Raw genomic sequence first — 23,465 nt, 5'->3', positions numbered from 1 at the left:
GGAGAGAGCAGACCTCCCTAGGGGCTGGTTTCCACTCTGATTCCATCCAGCCCTCTCTTGCCTTGTCTTTTCACACAGGGTGGGAAAGGTCCCCTCCATTTACCTCCTATTTTTTCCCAGCCCCCAGTTTTGTTAAGGGCTGTTTACAGGGGTGCTAATGTAACCCAGATGACTCTGTTTGCATATAACCAGGAAGAGCCCAATGCCTAGACTCCCTCTCGGGCGGGAAGGCCATCACCCCTGCCCTACTGGGCAGAACTGGCTGCTGTCACCCGTGTGCTCACAAGGCCCCTCGGCTTTAAATGCCACAGTGGGGGGTGGGTGGGGTGGGAGGAAGGACATCCACTGGGGAGGGAACTGTCAGTGTCTACAGGCATTCCTGGAAACTAACAGATATTTACTGATTCTCTGCTAGGCCCTGGGGACATAATGGACACAACTATGACCTTGAGGAGTCGAGGGAGACAGATGAGAATACTAACCGTTGGAGTCCAGTGATGGTAGGGGTTGAAGAAGGACCCCAGAGCTCCCCGGACAACCAGGGTGTTCAGAAGGTTTTCCTGGGGAGGGGATGGGGTTTGAACTGGCCCTCAGGGAAAGGAGGAGTCAGCTAGGAGAGGAAAAATTTCAGGAAGAGGGGAAGCATGTACAAAGCTCATGGGGCCTGGAAAGAGTGTGAAATGTTTTAAAAATGGGGAAGGTTAAGGTTGGCCAGGGAGCAGGCTGCCATTCAGGGAGGGACAGAAGTGCCAAGTAGCTAGCAGTGGTGAACATGATCAGCAAAATTTGTGTCCTGTTGTTATGGACTGAATTGTGTTCCCCCAGCAGGAAACCCTATGTTGAAGACCTAGTCACCAGTGTGACTATGTTTGGAGATAGGGGCCTCTAAGGAGGTAATTAAGGTTAAACGAGTTCAAAAGGATAAGGCCCTAACCCAATAGGGTTGGTGTCTTTGTAAGAAGAGGAAGAGACACTGAAACTCTCTCTCTGGGCCATGTAACAACATAATGAGAAGATGGCCCTTATCAAGCCAGGGAAGAGAGGCCTCATCAGAAACCAAGCCTGTCAGCACCTTGATCTTGAACTTCCCAGCCTGTTTAAGTCTCTTGGTCTGTGGTGCTTTGTTATGGCATCCTGAGCTGACTAAGACACCTGTGAAGAAGTCTAGACTTTCTCCAAGTTGATGACAAGTTATATGACTCAACTTGCCACTAATTCAATTCACTTCTCTCTATGGAATCCCACTGAGAGGAGTGGAGGTTTCTATCTCCTTGTTCAGAGATCCCCCGCTCCCCTTTGCTGTACTTGATAATGTGTGGCACTGCAAAGTACAGTCTCCTGGGCAGAAAAGTAACATTGCACCCTCATGCCTTGTTCAGGGATGAAGTAACCTGTTGACTGGGAGAGTCCCCTGAGGCCACCCACCCTTTTCTGCCCTGAGGAGCACTTTTCTCTGGCTGAGGAGGCTTGGCAGGGACCACCAGCAGCTCAGTTTTATTCAACCTTCAAGGAAGGGATCAGGGCAAAGGATGAACCCTGGAAATGTTTCCAAACTTTGTGCTGATTCCAGAATGGACACTTCACTTCAGAGGGTATCTGTGGTTTCACATATTGAAGATTTACTGCAGGTAAAGGATGATGAGGTGGACTGCTCCCTACTCCAGGTTAAGGGTAAAGGAGGGACAGAAAAACTTTAACCCCTATTTTCCCTTTGAGGCTCATAAGAAGTCATCTCCTCCAAGAAGGTTTTCTGGATTTTCTCACATCCAGCCTCTTTCACCTTTGAACTCCCATACTAATTAGTGTTTACCTCTCTTTTCTAACTTATTTTCTTCTTCCTTCCACTATATGCTTTCCTTATCTTCAAAATTAGACTCTGATCTTTTTCAAAGCAGCATTGTGGACTTCGCCTTTTATCTCTATGAATCTAGCAGAGAATGGACACATGGAAGGTTTATAGCTGTGAGATGCAGCCAGGCCAACTTTGTGTCTCTCTCAGTACCGATTGATGCAGGGCAGAACAGCTAGAGGCAGGACCCAAGCAGAGAGATTCCAGGAGGTAGAGGCAAGAGGAAAGATAAAGGGGGTGTGCTCTTTGGGGATTCAGGACATAAAGGGCAGAGAGATGGTCATCAGACATCTGACATACACTCATGATTACCAGAATAGCACAAATCTGATTGTCTCAGTTGGAAGCACCTCAGGGGAGAGATGGTGAGAGAGGCACATTTACATTAAACCTATTCAATCCTTGCTGAATCCCTACTCCATGCAAGGTGGTGGTAAAAACAAAGATGACGACAACAAGAAGGACAACTGGTATTTCTTGCACACACTCTACGTGTCAGGCATGGTGCTAATAAGCTCATTCACACACCACCCCTTCCACTCTGCAAGGTTAAGCATTTTATAAATGAGGAAACTGAGCCTCAGAGAGGTGACTTGACCACCTGACACTCACAAAGCTGGCAAGCAGCAAAGCTGGGATTCCAACGCGGGTCCTACCTCAGACCCAGCCTTTCTGCTCAAGAATCTGCCCGGTGACCTCTCTTCATAGGATTCTGCGTGGAGGGGGACACAGCTATGCACACTGCTAGCTCAGTAGCCAAGGTGGGAAAGCGGGGTGGGAGGATGAGCAGGGCACTCTGCCACTGTGAAAGAGGTTATCGCCTACTCATGAGGATAGGGGGAAGAAGAAACAAGTGAGGAAGAAGAGGCAAGTACAACTACAGTGGAAACGCAAAGTTTCTAGAAGAGCGTTGCTGAACTGTGGATGAGATGAAGAGCCTGGGCTATCAAAGGAAGGTGACCTTGAGCTGGCTAGTGAAAGATAGACAGGATTTCAACAGGCAGAAGGAACTTGAACAAAATCATGATGTGTACAAACTTGTGAATTTCAGAATTCAAATAGTCCAGTATGCAGAGATGGTAGGGGAAAAGATGTGACCAGATATTAGGAACTGGAAAACAAGCAGGAAGCAAGCAGGAAGCAGGTTAGCTGCCATAGCTTCCTTATTGCTGGTGGCTAATTCTTTAAAGTAGAGGTTGTAAACTAGGAGTGTGTTGAGCAGGTCTGGCCTCGGTGTGTATTTGGTCTGCATATTTTTCACACTGATACATTTCACATAAAAATCCAGAGTCATAGTTTCTTTTAAAACACTAGAAGTCCAGGCTCTATTGAGCCCTCCTTTCAACACGACAGCAATTGGTCAGAACTGAGGGCAAGCGGCCGGTGTACCACAGTCCTCCCCATTCCCTAATCTGCAATATCAGCTGCTTCATTCCTCATTACTTGCAGCAGACATCTAAAATCATGACTCTGGATTTAAAATTTCATCTCATCACTTAACAAAGCAGAACACGGTCGATGTCAACACAACCACAACCACAAAGGAGTGCTTAAGTATGCCGCAGCACCACCTGTTCTGCAAGTCTTTGCTCAAACGTCTCCTCGTCAGAGACCTCCGATGAGCACCTTCTAAAACAGCACTTCCTCCACCCCTCTCTATCTGGCTTTGTTTTCTTGACAGTACTCATCCCTGCAAGTTGCAGATGCTATCGTTTACCTACCTGGTCTCCCTGTCATCACTAGATCGCGAACCCCAGTGAACCCCACAGGGAGCAAGGTCTCTCTTCTCATTTACAAAGCAAACAGAACAAGTGCCTAGGTGCATAATGAGCACTCAATACCTTTCTGTTGAATGAGCAAAAGACTCAGTTGAACTTGACTCTGGGTACTGAAATGCTTAGTGCACTTGAAACTTACCTGCTGTGCCTTGGCCCAGAATACATCTTCCAAGTGAGTGGCGAACCCTTCACTCAGCCACTCCTCCGTCCAGTCTCGAGCCCCGATCGCCAGGCCAAACCAGGCGTGAGCAATTTCATGGCAGAGACGGGTCCCACAGAGCTGGCTCATTCCAGTCAAGGTGCTCTGAGAGAGGAAGACGATGTGTGGGCTGGGGGTAATGGGAGAGAAAACACACAAGAGTCTTGTCAGGGCCTGTCGTCACGGCCACCCCCTGGGGCAGCTTTCTCAGCCCTGCCAGCCTGTTATTATCATGTGCATGCTAGATCACGACCGATAGGCTCACAGCTTAGATGCTTTTAGAAATAAATAAAGTGGCAGTTTGCGTTCCTGGCAGTGGTTCAGGCTGCCGTTTCTGCCAAGCAGTTGTCTCCGTCATCAAAAGGCTATTACCTGTAATAAGTAACCTGCACTGAGGTTTACACTGAAGAAATTACAAGGCGATGGAAGCATTTACCCTGAAATCTGGACTGTAAAGGAAGAGCAGGTGTGGGAACGTGAAGCCCATGCTGTCAAGACAGTGATCAAAGAAGACCCTTCAGCCAAAAATCCAAGTAGCTTACAGACAAAGTGAGAAGTCACGCAGAAGGACAGGAAAAGCCGAGAAGAATGGAACCAAACATTTTCTATTTCAGGCCAGGGCTGGTTACAGAGGTAACAAACTCCCAGGTGCCATGGATGGGTGAGGTTTCAAGAGACTCTGATAAAGGCTGAATCTCTGTAAGGCTGAGATTTTCAAAGGTATCTTTTCCTATCTACAGATGCTTATAATTCCCATGACACAATGATAGGCAGAGAGAGAGAAGGAAGTTAACTCACTCAGGTGTGCAAATGGCCCCAGGGCTGGCACCAGCCAGGGAGATTTATTAATATCTAATCTCATTTCCCATACTTTGCTTTAAAACCCCAAACACCATGATTAGAGCTGCATTGATGAAATGGCAGGAAGGGAGGCTGAAGAGAGAAGAGGTAAAGGGAGTACCTCCTGTGCTTTGGTATTTCTCATTTATCCAAGACTTGTTTACAGTCTTATGAATGAAGAATTTGCTTTGAAAAAAAAAAACAAACCTCCCCTCCATCAATTGAACACAAGCAGTTGTGAAACCTTCCAAATTAAGAAACTGTACACACTGGTTCCTTCCTTTAAAAGCCATGCATTTGCCATCATGTGGGCTCTGCACAAGCCAGAACTGCTTGCAGATTTGTCCTCCGCCCCCACGGCCACCAGTAGAGAAAACCCCACCTGTATTTCCCTTGCACAACATCACCCATTCAGCTCAGGGAGCTCAACTGAAATCGCGGCAGTCATGTGTGCCAAAACAGACAGCTTTCATGTGAAATAATAACAGGGCAGGCACGCAAATGAGAACACATCTGCCAGGATCTCAGCAGAGTCCACCAGAAACTCTGGGAAATAAAAGCGTAGCTGGGGCATTTAGGATACAAGGGTGCAATGCAGCAGGCACCAACAGTATTTCAGAGCACTAACTCAGAGGGAAAAAAAAGGAAGGCAGGAAGCAACGCAGGAAGGAAAAGAGAGAAGGGTGAGAAAGAGGGAGGAGGGTGGGAGGGAACCAAGAGGCACAGGAGCTAAACTTCCTCTTCCTGAGAAAGTCGCCCATGGAGAAGACAAACTGCGAAACCTGGCATTTTCAAGTAAATGACCCCTTGCTCTGGCATGTGCAGCGCTACAAAGAAAAGCCACAGAAATGTACCAAGTAAATAACATTCCAGACATACTGCTGGCAGCACTTCACCCTTTTGGCTAAAACAAAACAGAAGTAACTTCAGGCTTTGTAAACAGGCTCAAAGACAAGCCTGCGTTGGAAAGGTCTGCTGGCCAGAGATCCAGACGGTGCACGCAGAGTTACAGACATGGTGTAGCTGAGCTGACCCCTCGGCCCAGGAGCGGTACACACGCTGATGACTGTGAAATTGCAGACTGTTCATGAGGAAAAGCCTGCGCTGTCCACAGCGACCTGCTGGCTGCTTTGTCCCAGTGTGGAAGTTGATCCAGGCCCTTTTATGCAAATATCAAAGTCTGAGAGGGCTGAAGGAACGCACAAAGCAGCTGTGTGGGGGTGGCATTTCATTTTCCTGTCCTGTAATTTTTCCCCTTCAACAGTCTTCGTTGTCTCCACCAGACCCGGTATTTTGGAGATACCACTCTGGCCTTGGTTGGGCTCAGGACAGACCCAGACATTGCTGGACTGGTGCCTAAATTCCCATTCCCTGTCCTCAATACTCTCTTCCTAGCCAGGGAGAAATGTGTTTCCTACTGTCTTCTGAGAAAACCGAAGCTTAAACTTCCTTCTAGATTGGAAAGATGTGCATTTCGCTTGATACAAGTGACCCTATTATCAGTGAAAAACATGACCTTCTCCCTGAAAAGCAATTTTCCAGTTTGAGAACCAGATCCCAAATTCTCCTGCAGCGGAGTTTTCTGTCTAAGGTTGGGTTTTACCTATGGATCATACCTCCCTATAAAGAAAATGGCTTCTTTCTTAAACTAAATTAAAACGCAGAGTGAGGTTTTGATAATCTTTCTCAAGGGTTGTTAACAAAATCCTGACATAAAAGGACCAATACAATTTTTTTTCAAGTTAAGGAGAATTTACTCCTCTCCTTTTGAACTTAAATGTCAGGATTTTTCATGGTAACTAGAATTTTTAAACTGCTTTTTTTTAACAATGAATGAAGAACAGTATAATGTTCAAACCCACTTCAAGGAGTAATATTAAATATTCCTCTACCAACAGATAATCTCTTTCACACCCTCCTTCAAAACAGAGTGAATGTTTAGAATTTTCTACTCAAACCTTTCACTTGATTTATAAGTTTCACCCCTGGGCTCCTCACATTTTCCCAAGTTGTCAGAACTGTATTCATGGTCCTAGTCAGCCAGTCGGGCATCAGTCTTCACTCTGACAAGCTCCATTTGAAAACGGGTTTTCTTTTTTCCTTTGAAAGGGCCTGTGTCAACTGCCTCTACAAATGCCAAATTGTTGATTCATCATCATTACAGAGGATGGAAGATAATCACTTCAGTGACATATTCATCCGAAAAATGGTTCTTTAAAAATTTTTTTTCAGAATCACAGAGTTGATCATTTTTCCCAAATAAGAAATGGGTAGGAAAGGAATATTTTCAACTCTCAAAAAGCACAATCCCTCTTATTTGTATTCTCCGTCATAAATTCTCACTGCAAGTGATCTTGGGGCCAGCGGGGCAGAGCAGGGGGCGGGGCGGGGCAGGGGGGCGGGGCGGGGCAGGGGGGCGGGCAGGGCCCCAGCAGGACGCGTGTGCTCCTTCCTTCCCCGGAGACCACCAGCGGGGCTGCCTCCCGACAAAGGCCACGTGGTATTGTCTGTCTGCTGCCTCCCCCAGCCTCAAGTTTAAAAATATCATTTCTGGTCTGAAAACAGTTTCTCAAGACTGTTCCTAAAAGCTCCCTCCCCACGCAGATTAGAAGGCTGTGTCCGTTAATTTAAAACACGCTTCTAGCAGAGGAGGAAGGAGTGCCTTCATTACTCTCAGGAGCCGCTCCAGTCCTTCGGGAGGAATTCAATTTGGAGAGGAAATGGAGAATTTCATCAGATCTTAAGCAGGGGCTGGTGTGTGATTTATTTCTGCTTTGTCCAGGGAGACGTGACTGGCGTGGCCCACCTTGCGGCTGAGGGAGGGGTGCAGCACTGGGGGCTCCAGCCCAGCACCGCGGCCCCAGCGGTCAGAGCAGGCTGCAGGCCGACCCAGAGGACAGGAAATAGCTTCTGGTTTGGGACAAGAAGAACCTCAGGGCACCCATTATCCTGGAGCAGATCCAACACGCCTTAGGGGGAGCAGATTCACTTTTTATACAGGTCCTTGGGAAGTGCGTCCAGGAAACAGACACATACCAAGCTTGAACTTATGGGTTCAAAGTTTCTCACAGTCTCAACAACATGTGGAGCCCAACATTCCATTCCAGACAGGAAAGAAAAATCAAGAAAGAGGGGAACCCTGAGTACTTCCAGAGTTAAACTGGATAGTTCTAAAAGGACCTCATGATTATGTGAAAACAACTTTTGCTTGCATGACTTAGTTGCAAATATAATCAGGATAACTGAAAGGTTAAAGATTCGGAATGCTTCCCATGTGGCTCAGTGGTAAAGAATCTGACTGCCAACGCAGGAGACATAGAAGATATGGGTTCGATCCCTGGGTTCGGAAGATTCCCCTGGAGTATTCTTGCCTGGGAAACTTGATGGACAGAGGAGCCTGGTGGGCTACAGTCGATGGGGTCACAAAGAGTTGGACATGATTGAGCATGCGTACTAGAGAAGGTAATGGCACCCCACTCCAGTACTCTTGTCTGGAAAATCCCATGGACGGAGGAGCCTGGTGGGCTGCAGTCCATGGGGTCGCTAAGAGTCAGACACAACTGAGCGACTTCACTTTCACTTTTCCCTTTCATGCATTGGAGAAGGAAATGGCAGCCCACTCCAGTGTTCTTGCCTGGAGAATCCCAGGGACGGGGGAGCCTGGTGGGCTGCCGTCTATGGGGTCGCACAGAGTTGGACACGACTGAAGCGACTTAGCAGCATCTGCAGCAGCAGAGCATGCATACAGACTCAGAGTAAGTAGCTTGGGGCAATGTGCAAAGGGAGGACAAATAGGAGTTACCCATCCCTTGGTAACATTTCCTGCAAAGATGGGCACAATAAAAGACAGAAATGGTATGGACCTAACAGAAGCATTAAGAAGAAGTGGCAAGAATACACAGAACTGTACAAAAAAAATGTTCATGACCTAGGTAACACGATGGTGTGATCACTCACCTAGAGCCAGACATCCTGGAATGTGAAGTCAAATGGGTCTTAGGAAGCGCCACTACGAACAAAGCTAGTGGAGGTGATGGAATTTCAGTTGAGCTATTTCAAATCCTAAAAGATGATGCTGTGAAAGTGCTGCACTCAATATGTCAGCAAATTTGGAAAACTCAGCAGTGGCCACAGGACTGGAAAAGGTCAGTTTCCATTCCAATCCCAAAGAAAGGCAATGCCAAAGAATGCTCAAACTACCGCACAATTGTACTCATCTCACACACTAGTAAAGAAATGCTCAAAATTCTCCAAGAGTACATGAACCGTGAACTTCCAGATGTTCAAGCTGGAGTTAGAAAGGGCAGAGGAACCAGAGATCAAATTGCCAACATCCCTTAGATCATCAGAAAAGCAAGAGAGTTCCAGAAAAACATCTACTTCTTTATTGACTATGCCAAAGCCTTTGACTGTGTGGATCACAACAAACTGTGGAAAATTCTTCAAGAGATGGAAATACCAGATCACCTTACCTGCCTCCTGAGATATCTGTATGCAGGTCAAGAAGCAACAGTTAGAACCAGACATGAAACAACAGACTGTTTCCAAATTGGGAAAGGAATATGTCAAGGCTATATATTGTCACCCTGCTTATTTAACTTATATGCAGAGTATATCATGTGAAATGCCAGGCTGGATGAAGCACAAGCTGGAATCAAGATTGCCAGGAGAAACAGCAATAACCTCAGATATGCAGATGACACCACCCTTATGGCAGAGAGCAAAGAAGAACTAAAAAGCCCCTTGATGAAAGTGAAAGAGGAAAGTGAAAAAGTTGGCTTAAAACTCAGCATTCAAAAAACTAAGATCATGGCATCCAGACCCATCACTTCATGGCAAATAGATGGGGAAACAGTGAGAGACTTTATTTTGGGAGGCTCCAAAATCACTGCATGATTGTAGCCATGAAGTTAAAAGACACTTGCTCCTTGGAAGAAATGCTATGACCACCCTAAAGAGCATATTAAAAAGCAGAGACTTTACTTTGCCCACAAAGGTCCATCTAGTCAAGGCTATGGTTTTTCCAGTAGTCATATATGGATGTGAGAGTTGAACTATAAAGAAAGCTGAGCACCTAAGAATTGATGCTTTTGAACTGTAGTGTTGGAGAAGACTCTCGACAGTCCCTTGGACTACAAGGAGATCCAGCCAGTCCATCCTAAAGGAAATCAGTCCTGAATATTCATTGGAAGGACTGGTGCTGAAGCTGAAACTCCAATACTTTGGCCATCTGATGCAAAGAACTGACCCATTAGAAAAGACCCTGATGCTGGGAAAGATTGAAGGCAAGAGGAGAAGGGGACAACAGAGGATAATACGGTTGGATGGCATCACTGACTCAATGGAGATGAGGTTGAGCAAGCTCCGGGAGTTGGTGACAGACAGGGAAGCCTGGCATGTTGCAGTCCACGGGGTCACAATGAGTTGGACATAACTGAGCAACTGAACTGAACTGAGTTCCTTGGTCCTGGAGAAGAGTCTTGAGAGTCCCTTGGACAGCTAGGAGATTAAACTATTCAATCCTAAAGGAAATCAACCTTGAATATTCACTGGAAGCACTGCTGCTGAAGCTGAAGGTTCAGTACTTTGGCCACCTGTGCAGAGAGCTGACTCATTGGAAAAGATACCGGGAAAGACTGAAGGCAAAGGAGAAGGGGGTGGCAGAGGATGAGATGAGTAGACAGCATCACCAACTCAATGGACATGAATCTGAGCAAACTCTGCAAAGTAGTGGAGGATATAGGAGCCTGGCATACCTCAGTCCATGGGTTGCAAAGAGTCAGACACAACTTAGCGACTGAATAACAAATTCAGAACGTGCTTCCTCTTCCTCTGTCAGGTGTGATGTGGTTATGTGCCAGCATCTCAGCCGGTACATTTACAAACCAAATGCTCAGTTCCTGCCCCTTCATCTCTACAGTGAAATCCCTCAGTCCCCCTCCCAGCTGCAGTCTAAGGGACATATCTGTTGCTCCAAAGGAAAGAGATGGCCCAGATGGATCTGGAGGGCCCCTGCTCCCCTCTGGCTCTAGGACTGCTTCCTTCTGCTCCATCAGACATTCGACTCTGGACACAGTGTGGACTTAGACTGGAGCCTTATGAGACATGGGGATGTGGCCCTTTCAGTAGCCGGAGGTGGAAACCAGATCTAAAAACTGGAAGAAAACTTGCTGCATCTGACCAATACAAGGATTTAGGTTTGAGAGAAAAGGTTAAATTAGTATGTGTTTTCCTTTAAAAATGCTAAATAGCAAAGAGGCAGTAAAACATGTAGTCACTTATCTAAACGAATTTTGGCTCAAACTGCTAACATGACTATAGCAGAGAGTGACTGAGTGGAATTCCCAGGGCCAGAGACTTCTACCAGAAACATCCTTCTTCTAAAGACTCAAGTGCTTGAGTATGTGCAGTGTGCTAGGCACTGTATTTTATATACATCATCTCATTTAATCTACCTCATGACCTCAAGAGACAGATTTTATTATCATCCCCATTTTAGAAATGATGAAAGTGAGGCACGGAGAGGTAAAGTGACTAGCTCAAGGTCACACACCTGGTAAGTCGTGGAACTGGTATTTCTGCTCACACATTCTTGACCCCGAAGCCCTGCTCTGACTTACTCTGCCCAGGGTCACTGGGTTTAGACCTATGATTTCAAGATTACCCTTCCTCTGTGCCATCTCAAGCCTAGTGGTGCAATGATCACTACTCTCCCTGGAACTGCATTTTCTGTGTTCACCCAAGGGGAGCCACCAGCCATGCCCTGCACCTCTCTCTGTTCCTTAAATTCATATCACAGTAAGAACGGACCGGAGGTTACCAGACCTTGTGATCACAGAGCTTCAGCCTCTTCCTGGTGAGAAGGAAGGTAGGGAAGGAAAGGAGAGGGGGAAAGAGAGGGGAGCATCACTAACACAGCTGCTGCCTGCCCCCTCCGCCCCTCCCCCCACCTCACAAGCGCTGAATTCCTGAGTGCAACACCCTTCTTCCTAACCTCGTTCTCTGCCAGGTCTCTGTGGGCCACTGCAAGGAGATGCTTAGACAAGCAAGTGCGAGGGCGCATGGGTCAGTCCTTGCTGCTGCTAAGTTGCTTCAGTCGTGTCTGACTCTGTGCGACCCCACAGACAGCAGCCCACCAGGCTTCCCCGTTTCCTTCTCCAATGCATGAAAGTGAAAAGTGAAAGTGAAGTCGCTCAGTCGTGCGACCCCATGGACTGCAGCCTACCAGGCTCCTCCATCCATGGATTTTCCAGGCAAGAGTACTGGAATGGGGGGGGTGTGTCAGTCCTTAGGGTACTGTTGTAGGATCCCAGGCAGGACAACATGCCATTCTGCCTACTGCCCCTCCCCAGCCTCTACCTCCTACCCACTTTTGTTTAGGCCTGACTTCTTTTTCCTAAATAGATGTTATTTTTTTTAAGAGAAGTTTTAGGTTCACAGAGAAACTGAGCAGAAAGTAACAGAAATTTCCCATAAGCCCCTGCCTCTACACTCACACACAGCCTCCCCCACTATCAACATCCCCCATCAGAAGGTGCTTTTATTATTAGAAATGACAGCTCTCTTGATGTGTCACCACCCAGGGTCTGTCGTTTACATTAGGGTCCCCTCTTGGTGTGGCGCATGCTGTGAATTTTTGGACAAACATCATGACATGTATCCACCATTATGATATCGTACAAAATAGTTTCACTGCCCTGAGAACCTTCTGATTTTTCTTTTTTTCAAGAAGAGATGGTTTAAAGCAGGTCACAAACTCAAAGGAGTGCAGGAGCCAAGATGACAGAAAGAGGGAGGTGGATGACACAACGGAGGGAGCAGAGTAACAGTGGGGAAGCAGACAATGACATGGAGGAAGGGGACAAGGAGATGAGGGGGCAGAGAGAGAGACAGGGGCAGTAGGTGCGATGGGGGAAGCTGATAACAGAAGTAAGGAAGCAGACAACAGTCGAGGAAGTGGATAAGGAGATGGGGCCGTAGATAAGGAGAGGTGGGAAACAGATAAAATGAGGAAAGCAGATAACAAAAGGTAGGGAATAGACAACAAGATGGGAAGTGGAGAACAAGATGAAGGAAGAAGATAACCAGATTCTGTTCAGTTCAGTTCACTTCAGTCGCTCAGTCCTGTCCCACTCTTTGCAGCCCCACGAACCGCAGCACGCCAGGCCTCCCTGTCCATCCCCAACTCCTGGAGTTTACCCAAACTCATGTCCATTGAGTTGGTGATGCCATCTAACCATCTCAACTTCTGTCATCCCCTTCTCCTCCTGCCCTCAATCTTTCCCAACATAGGGTCTTTTCAAATGAGTCAGCTCTTCGCATCAGGTGGCCAAAGTATTGGAGTTTCAGCTTCAATATCAGTCCTTCCAATGAACACCCAGGACTGATCTCCTTTAGGATGGACAGGCTGGATCTCCTTGGAGTCCAAGGGACTCTCAAAAGTCTTCTCCAACACCATAGTTCAAAAGCATCAATTCTTCGGCACTCAGCTTTCTTTATAGTCCAACTCTCACATCCATATATGACTACTGGAAAAACCACAGCCTTGACTAGACGGACCTTTGTGGGCAAAGTAAAGTCTCTGCTTTTTAATATGCTGTCTAGGTTAGTGATAACTTTCCTTCCAAGGAGCAAGCGTCTTTTAATTTCATGGCTGTGATCACCATCTGCAGTGATTTTGGAGCCCCCCAAAATAAAGTCAGCCACTTTTTCCACTGTTTACCTATCTATTTCCCATGAAGTGATGGGACCAGATGCCATGATCTTCGTTTTCTGCATGTTGAGCTTTAAGACAACTTTTTCGCTTTCCTCTTTCACTTTCATCAAGAGGCCTTTTAGCTCCTCTTCACTTTCTGCCATAAGGGTGGTGTCATCTGCATATCTGAGGTGATTGATATTTCTCCTGGCACTCCTGATTCCAGCTTGTGCTTCTTCCAGCCCAGAATTTCTCATGATATACTCTGCATATAAGTTAAATAAGCAGGGTGACAATACATAGCCTTGATGTACCCCTTTTCCTATTTGGAACTAGATAACGAGATTAGGGGAGTAATAATAATAATATAGGGAAACAGGTAACTACAGGAGGAAAGTAGAAAACAATAGGAAGAAGGAGACAAAATCTAAAAAATAACACTGTGCCAGAGCTAACCAACCTATGGACAGGAGCTACAAGTTTGTCATCTCTGGTTTACAGTGGTTATCTCAGGAGAAGTGCATGGTTTCGTTGCACGTGGAGGCGTAACCCCTGGATCCCACCAAGTTTCGCATGGCTGCTCATGGAAGACAGGGCAAGGCCTGAAAGCTGACCATGGATAACAGCTGGGAGGAGAGGGGGTTTCTACTGAAGCACAAGGAGTGGGGAAGGGGTGCTTCTGGGGAGAGGGTTGGCCTTGGCCAACTGCTAAGAGAAAATATAATAGCATGATAATGACAAAGCCTTTGACTGTGTGGATCACAATAAACTGTGGAAAATTCTTCAAGAGATGGGAATACCAGACCACCTGACCTGCCTCTTGAGAAACCTCTATGCAGGTCAGGAAGCAACAGTTAGAACTGGACATGGAACAACAGACTGGTTCCAAATAGGAAACGGAGTACGTCCAGGCTGTATATTGTCACCCTGCTTATTTAACTTACATGCAGAGTACATCATGAGAAACGCTGGGCTGGAAGAAGCACAAGCTGGAATTAAGACTGCCGGGAGAAATATCAATAACCTCAGATATGCAGATGACACCACCCTTATGGCAGAAAGTGAAGAGGAGCTAAAAAGCCTCTTGATGAAAGTGAAAGAGGAGAGTGAAAAAGTTGGCTTAAAGCTCAACATTCAGAAAACGAAGATCATGGCATCCAGTGCCATCACTTCATAGGAAATAGATGGGGAAGCAGTGGAAACAGTGTCAGACTTTATTTTTGGGGGCTCCAAAATCACTGCAGATGGTGACTGCAGCCATGAAATTAAAAGACGCTTACTCCTTGGGAGAAAAGTTATGACCAACCTAGATAGCATATTCAAAAGCAGAGACATTACTTTGCCGACTAAGGTCCGTCTAGTCAAGGCTATGGTTTTTCCAGTGGTCATGTATGGATGTGAGAGTTGGACTGTGAAGAAAGCTGAGCACTGAAGAACTGATGCTTTTGAACTGTGGTGTTGGAGAAGACTCTTGAGAGTCCCTTGGACTCCAAGGAGATCCAACCAGTTCATTCTAAAGAAGATCAGTCCTGAGTGTTCATTGGAAGGACTGATGTTGAAGCTGAAACTCCAATACTTTGGCCACCTGATGCGAAGAGTTGTCTCATTGGAAAAGATCCTGATCCTGGGAGGGATTGAGGGCAAGAGGAGAAGGGGACAACAGAGAATGAGGTGGCTGGATGGCATCACCGACTCGATGGACTTGAGTCTGAGTGAACTCCGGGAGTTGGGGATGGACAGGGAGGCCTGGCGTGCTGCGATTCATGGGGTCACAAAGGGTCGGACACGACTGAGCGACTGAAGTGAACTGACTGAAAGCAAAACATAGAGACCACCTCTGACTCTTGAAAACAAAGATTGCCTCTGGCCAAAGACTGCAGAGCCATAGCAGAGTGGTGGACACTTCACTTCTGTGGGCAGACATCGTCCCTAGTGTTGGTTTTCTGGACCTCAGCCCTGCATGCTAAGTGGAGGCAGCATTAGCACTTGATGTTAGGAGCTGACTGCACCTAACTTGGGCTACTCTGTCTTGAGAAGGTGGTGGGGTTGGCATCTTGTGGTCATGCTCACCTAAAAAGCTAAATAAAGCTGCAAGTGACTATTTCAGGTTTGAAAGCTAAAGAATCAAGAGACAAAAACCAGTATATGATAGAATTTTACAATTCCTCTGTTTCTGAATCTTAAGGTACATGTTCAGCCTAAGGAGTCTCCGGATTCTCATAGAGAACAAAGGATTCACTTCTTCTTGAAGTTATTGAACACTCTGGTGTTTTGGACACCAGGGGCACAGCCATACCCAAACTATATCAACAATATTTATTGTAGCTGAAGATGTCTTCTGAATCATCTCTAAGTGAGTTATGAACTGAGAGCTGTGCGTTTTCTGCAGGATCTGGAGAACTCTTCTGGTAAGTAATTACCAATTAAAACATGTTGGCAGCCTCCACTGGAGCACGTGGATGACCAAATGTGATTCTCTCCGCTCCCTTACCCCCTACTCCCGGCCTCCCCAGCCAGGGTGATGACGTTTGTTCCCATAAAGAGAGCTAATAAAATTAGCCTCTACCGTGATACAGGGAAAATTTTTATTTAATAAAATAATGCATTGTGCTTCATTCCCAGAACAGCAATAACATGGCGCAGCTGAGAACCCGAATAGCTCATCCAGTTGGTTTTCTCTGTGTGTACAAGTCTGTCATTTGTGACCGTGTGCAAGCTTGGAAATCTGCTTCATGAAGGGGCACATTTAGGCAGCTTGTACCACCCTCAGTAAGAGCAGTGTGGTTATGAGTTTCCTTTGAAATACAGTGCAAGCACTCTGGGTTTGCAAATCAAGTCTAGAGAAAGAAATGGTGGGGATTTCCCAAAGAGTACTCAGAAATTTAATCGGGAGGGGGCCATCAGTTTACTTTCACAACTGCGAACGAGCATCCACGGCCCAGTCGGGCAATCTGGGGATCTGAAACTGCAAGATGTGGTCAGAAATGTGATTCATTGGCATACTGGGGGCTGGTGAAGGCACGTGAAGCAAAAAGGCAGGTGGTTATAGATACAGGCCTCGGTGCAGCATGGAAGGCAGGCTGAGAGGGTGAGCCCTGGAAGCAGCGACTGATACACAGTCAGCCACACCATTTTTCAGCTAGCTTTCAAACAAGAGGTTACTTTGTGTGAGAACAAGCACCGGGGCTACCTGAGGGCCTAGGGTGTAGAATCAGTTCTATCACAAAATCAAAGTTTGTTCAAGGATAAGAGAACTGAAGGAAACTGTATTCAAGTATTCCCTGACAGTTGGAATGATGGTGGTGGACAAAAAGGAAAGGAAAAATAAAGGACTGATAACTCTTAGATGTTGCTTAACCTTTCTCAGGCACCATTCTAAGGACTTTCCATTCACTCACTCATTTAATTCTAACAATAACCCTGTGAAAGGGATATTATTATCCCCATTTTACATGCAAGTAAACTGAGTCATAGAGCACGACTGCTCTGCCAAGATCCCATAGTTAGTATGTATCAAAGCTGATTCAGATATAGGCAGCCTGGCGCTCTTTTGCATGTTTCGCTTGATCCATGTGAGATGTGTTTCAAAATCACCTAAAGATACAGTTGCTAGATAAATACCAGACACACAGTAAAATCTGAATTTTGTATAAATTACTGATAACTTTTCAAGGTGTGTCACATGCAATATTGCTGAACCTGGCAGCCCGCCTGAAGGGCTTGTTAAAACATCGCTGGACCCACAACTTCAAAGAGTCTGATTCACAGGCCTGGGTGGGGCCTGAGATCTGCCTTTTTTACGAAGTATCCAGTGATACTGATGTTGCTGATCCAGGGACCACACTTTGAGAGTCACTAATCTACACTGTGGCAGCTGCTTTTTAACTTAAAAAAAAAAATCAATTGCCAAAATTTATAAATGGGAAGATTTCACTAGAAATCCAGATTTTCTAATTTTATTTAAAATTTGAAAGATGTGACTACACTTGACTCACATTCCTATGTAGTAACTGCAGCTGAACAGCAGCTGACCCTTTCAAAGGGGACTTGGGCTCACCAGCTCCCCACCACTCCCCCATCTCCTCACCACTGGCTGACTCCACTTGTCATTTATAATCATGTGATTATATGTGCTTCCCTTCATCTCTTTCTTATAACGGGATTAAGAGAAAAGTGAAATATTCCTTCTATCCATGTCTCCATCAAAAGCAGGTAGAGAAGATCAACTATTTCTTAAAGGATGCTCTGCCCATGCACTTATTTATATTTGCTGCCTGACTCCTTATGGACATGTGGATTTAACCTGTTGTTTAATTTTTCTTATGAAAAAAATTTATTATCAAACTTGCTTATGGCTATAAGACAGTTTAGCAACTCTGGCTTTGTGAAGAGAGCAAAGACACAAACTTCAGCCTAGTTAAAGTCAGTCACTACAAATTCCATATGACTAAGAGTGGGATTAATTGGGTTTATTGTACTTTTTAAACCCAAACACAGTTTCAATTATTGCCAGCCAGTAATGGCTTATAATGAAGGCAGAGCTTGTTAGCTAAGCAAACAACTGGCATGTTTGTTTAAAGTGTAAATAGAAGGAAAATTCATGAATTAAATGAATGAATTCACTGATTGTTCTCCCAGGGCTGTAAAGCAGCATTCAGCTGCCATAATATATATCACCACCTTTGTTAAAAGGATTAGCCTGCTCAGTTATCTTTATCCAGCCAGAGATCTTCTTAGTGGTTGCTTACAAAGTAAATGTCTCTCTGAATTTTTCAAAGTACTCATCCATAGCAATAAGTGCCATTAAGGATAGGGGATCATCTGGGTCTTGGGGGTTCATAAATAACGGAGCTTTTAAGAACAATAGCCATATTTCTGAATCTCACTTTGTGACTCCACAAATAGACCAACACAGCATACGCGTGGAGATAAAGGGACAATACGCCTCATATTTTCCAGGGTGGTCCTAGAAAGTATGAAACAGATGGTCATGCTCAGAGGTACTGAACTTAACAGCATTTCCCTTAAAAAGGTAATAAACCTTACCAGAAACAAAAATAAACAAGTAAAAGGTTTTTGCTAACCTTTTCATTTAAAATTACGAGCACTGCATTTTTTTTCTCCAAACGTATCAGGTTTCCTGGCTATCTAGAGTTAAGTCCCATTTTCCTGGGATGGTTCCCCTGGAGGTGCTCACTTTACTGACAGTATGTGTATTGGGGGGGTACATAGGAATTCTTCACCTTTGAAATAATTCTTAGTGCCCATGTCCCCATTTGGGATGCATTCAGTTGCAAGTAACGGAAAAGACAACTAGTGCTGGCACACACCAGGAGAGGCTTTCTCCTTCCCTGTAACAAGAACCCTTGAGGAGTATGGTTGCTGGGTTGGTTCCATGACTCAGCAATGTGGTCAGAGAGAGACGCTTGATGAGGAGAGTAAAAAATCTGGCTTAAAACTTAACATTCAAAAAAACTAAGATCATGGCATCTGATCCCATTACTTCATGGTAAATAGAAAGGGGAAAAAATGGCAACGATGACAGACTTTATTTTCTTGGGCTCCAAAACCACTGCAGATGGTGACTGCAGCCATGAAGTTAAAAGATGCCTGCTCCTTGGAAGAAAAGTTATGATGAACCTAGACATCTTATTAAAAAGCAGAGACATCACTTTGCTGACAAAGGTCTGTATAGTCAAAGCTATGTTTTTTTCCAGTGGTCACATATGGATGTGAGAATTGGACTATAAAGAAGGCTGAGAGCCAAAGAATTGATGCTTTCAAACTCTGGTGCTAGAGAAGACTCTTGAGAGTCCCTTGGATAGCAAGGTGATCAAACCAATTACTCCTAAAGGAAACCAACCCTGAATATTCACTGGAAGGACTGCTGCTCGAGCTGAAGCTCCAATACTTTGGCCACCTGGTACAGAAAGCTGACACATTGGAAAAGACCCTGATGCTGGAAAAGACTGAAGGCAAAAGGGAAGGGGGAGCTGCAGAGGATGAGATGAGTAGATGGCATCACCAACTCAATGGACATGAGTTTGAGCAAACTCTGGGAGATAATGAAGGACAGGGAAGACTGGCATGCTGCCATTCATGGGGTCACAAAGAATCGGACATGACTGAGCGACTGAAAAACAACAAGCACACTCTGCCACCCTTACCATGCTCACTTTTATCTTCATGCTTGCCACCTCATGTTCACAAGGTGGCCACCACAGCTGCAGGCATCAGTTGCATGTTCAAAAGAAGGAAAAGGGAGGGGGAGGTGCAGAGGAGGGAAGCTGCGCCAGCAACATCTATTCCTTTCATCAGAATCTTTCCTAGAAAGCCCACAGCAGATTTCCCCTCATTGGTAACCCAAGTTACAGGGCAGCATGGGTAAGCAGATTTTTTTTTTTTTTCCTGATTCTCTGGTAGAGGTAGACAGGAGGAAGGGGATTGCTTATGGGGTGCTGGGTTCACCAACCCACCGGGTCAGCTGCAGTACCCCAGTGTAGCCCTCTTTCTCATCAATATTAGAGAGTCATTCCTTGGGTCTTTTAGAATGCAAATACTTTTGTTGTTGTTTAGTCGCTAAGTCATGTCTGATTCTTTGGTGACCCTATGGACTGTAGCTGGCCAGGCTCCTCTGTCCATGGAATTTTTCAGGCAAGAATACTGGAGTGGGTTGTCATTTCCTTTTCTAGCAAATACTTTGGTAGAGGATAATATAATAAATTAATCCACACTGAAGTGTTAGTAACATACCATATCACATTTTTCTAGACAGGAGGCATTCTGAACAATGTGGATAGTGGGGTGGGCAAGTTGCATACTTCAAAGACATATTCCACCTATTTCCCAACTTCATCTGATGCTGGGAAAAATTTGACTTTTATTTACCTTCTGATCCTCCACAGAGGGCCAAAACTCTACTAAAGCTAGGCAACACTATACCTGGTGGTGGTTTTTAAGAACTCAGGGTTTGGAGACAGAGCCCTGGCTTTGACTTGGGACTCTCCCATCTACCATCACTGTGTCAGCTTTCTATGGCTGCTATAACAAATAACCACAAACTTAGGGGCTTAAAAGGGCACAAATTTTTCATTTTACAGTTCTCTAAGTCAGAAGTCTGACTGGGTCTCACTGGCAAAAATCTACGCTCTTAGAAGCCAAGACACTGCTCCTTGTGTGTGTCAGGTGGGAGGCGTCTGGAGGGGGGAAGACACAGAGGTCTTCTGGGGCACTGGTCATATTCTGTTTGTTGATCACAGTGCTTGTTACGGAGGTGTGTTCAGTTTGTGAACTTTGAAAATCCCATGGACGGAGGAGCCTGGTGGGCTGCAGTCCATGGGGTCGCTAAGAGTTGGACACGACTGAGCAACTTCACTTTCACTTTTCACTTTCATGCATTGGAGAAGGAAATGGCAACCCACTCCAGTGTTCTTGCCTGGAGACTCCCAGGGACGGGGGAGCCTGATGGGCTGCCATCTATGGGGTCGCACAGAGTCAGACACGACTGAAACAACTTAGCAGCAGCAGCAGCACACTTAAGATGTACACTTTTCTGCACGTATGGTACTTCAGTGAAAAGCTAAAAAAACACACACACAAACAAATAAATATCTTGAGAGATCTCCATTTTCTCCTTGGAGAATCAAGGCAAAGATTAAGTCAGAGTCTTCTCAGTAGGGGCAGAAATGAGATGGAGACTAGGCCTCCTGCCCCTCGTCTTTCCAGATGAATGTATTCCAGGCCAGTTCCCAACACTAATTATACATATATTTTAAATCTTTTGAGGAAAAGGGTATTTTTATTTTAATTTGCTTTCGCCATAGAGTCACATTTCTATTGCAAGTAAAAGGTACATTGTATCCTTCAGACACACCTGTAAAAACAGAACTGATACTGTCATATATCTGCGTCTGCTTCATTTTCTTTCAGACGCGGTGGAAAACACGACACAATAATAAACCCCTTTTCCATCCTGGCCAGCTGGAAAATTACGTTATACTGAAATGACATCATCCAGCTACGACGCCGAGCCAGCGGCTGCTCTGAGAAATCAGGGTGAGGCAGTGACAGCATGGACGCGAACACCACTCAGCAATGAATCCCGCCCCTTATGTTAGCAAATGGCTCTCTCATTGCCATGACATTCTGAAAATGAAACTGCAGCAGCTATATCATCTGAGGCAACATCCCTTATCTCTGAAACTAACCACATTGGCCCAAACAAGACAACCAAGGGAGTGGCAAGAGAGCAATTTTAAATAACTAGTTTAAAGGCAGGAGACCAGGGGCCAGGGCCAAGGCTCATGGTTCCCAGGGGATGACTTAGTGTTCCCTCTGTCTCTATCAATTGTTGCTAAAGTGACTTCAAGTAGTAGAAGCAACAGTATCTACAATAATATTCTTTGATATACAAGACTGATGTTCTTCTGTAATATAATATTCTAGGCAAATAGAACATCAGGACAAGGCCTCGGCCCTCCTTCATCTTTTCAGCGTCTAGGATGAACTGTATGAAATTGCTGATCCTTGACATTTTCAACCTCCCTACATGAGCAGTTTCACATGGCTCATCCTATAGACTGCCCTTTCCTCACTCAAGACCCTTTTCTGCAGAAATGGCAAGATCGAAGGAAATTCCCATACTTTTCAAACAAAAGAATTAGAAACATTACTGCGTCACACTGTGGAAAAGTATAGACGACGGGTCCCCAGCAGTGACACTGTGCTGTCCTCAGAAACAGCTGGCCCCTGGCCACCGCCCCAGATCAGTGCCACCTCAGGCCTTTGCCTGCTCAGTGAGAAGCCAGGTGCCTTAGGGCAGAAGTACCTCTTCAAGTCCACAGAAGAGGAAACTGGAGCAGCAGTGGCCCGCAAGACTTGAGGGAGGCTGAGTGGATCTGCATGGATCTGCAGCTGATCTGCCGCGTGTTACAGGGCCACTCAAGACCCCCTTCTGCATCTGCACCCCAGGGTGAACAAGGCTGGGACATCACTGCAGCGAAGCTGGAGTTCCGGTTAGACAGTGTGATTTCATTCGGCCAGCCTTCCCCAGATGCCTCAGTCAGCCCCAGAGGAGTAAGTATTACCCTTAATCTGGGCCCACTGGAGAAAGAACACTGCTTCAGAGCCACCACCCCTAAGCTGACCATGTATACCATCCTCAGTTCCAACTGCCGGGAAGGCTCCAGGAAAGAGAGTGAGTGCATTTTGACAGAGGGCTGGAGATGAGGAGAAAAGGCGGGCGTATAGGGAGCACAGTCAATGGGAAGGAATTAGTCCAGAAGGAATTAGGGGTAGGGGGGGAAGAAGGGCGCCCCTGGGGCAGGGACACACAGATTCAAAGGCCGAGGCAGAATCAGGCTCACTGCTGGTGAGAGACGAGCACACGGTGAAGAAGGTGGGGAAGGTGTGAGCCATGCTCAGAAACGTCTGGACACTCAATCCAAAAGGCGCCTCCCCATGCTACACAGCAGAGAACAAAGACCCAGAGAGCCAGCTCATTCATGCCACGTGGTGGGAGCTGCCTGTGTGCCACAGCTGAGTCATATCAGACCTGAATCTGTCAGACAGTTAATTCAAAACTGTTTTACAAAATCCCAGTCAGAGCAGAACCAAAGGAGATCTTTTGCCTGAAACTGGTGAGTCACTCAAGGTTAGAAGCTCATGGCGACCGAGGGCAGAAGTGTGAGTGTGGTACCCGCGACAGCCACCTTCATAACAGGCTTCTGAGATGGTATGACACCCCGTACCAGCAGCTACTTACTAACCGTCTTCTCAGGCAACATTTGGCTTTTCCTTCTGCTGACAAAGGACTACCTTTAAGGAAAGTTTCAGCCCCATAGGGCACCATGTCAGTTTGTTGTTCACCTGTTTCACTTGAGAAGAGAATAACAACAAACAAGAGAAAGAATACATTTCCCACTATTTTCTAAGTGTAACCAGGGACATATTTCGTACAGTTGTGTAACTATAATGATTTACCTAATTGTGTTCAATTTTTCTTTCTTTTCTTTTTTTTTTTAAGGCTCTGAAAATTCATCTTTGGGTTGAACCCATCTGTGAAATGAAAGCCTGGCCTAAAGAAAAACCAGGCTATGCTGGAGC

The 23,465-nt window shown here is 45.8% G+C and overlaps 1 protein-coding gene across 3 annotated transcripts in view; it reads right to left on the bottom strand.

Moving 5' to 3' along the window:
• Positions 1-23,465, bottom strand: part of LOC120867013 (aminopeptidase O (putative)) — a 418,141-nt gene that overhangs the window by 157,848 nt on the left and 236,828 nt on the right. For all 3 annotated transcript variants that reach the window (XM_040245140.1, XM_040245125.1, XM_040245132.1), the window contains exon 6: positions 3,767-3,956. In XM_040245140.1, the coding sequence (XP_040101074.1) occupies positions 3,767-3,956 (190 nt within the window). The remainder of the gene's footprint in view (positions 1-3,766; positions 3,957-23,465) is intronic.

This window comes from Oryx dammah, unplaced genomic scaffold, assembly GCF_014754425.2.
Source record: "Oryx dammah isolate SB20612 unplaced genomic scaffold, SCBI_Odam_1.1 HiC_scaffold_1, whole genome shotgun sequence".
Taxonomy (NCBI): Eukaryota; Metazoa; Chordata; class Mammalia; order Artiodactyla; family Bovidae; genus Oryx; species Oryx dammah.
The sequence above is the reverse complement of the archived record's forward strand: the minus strand, read 5'-3'. Positions and strand labels throughout refer to the sequence as shown.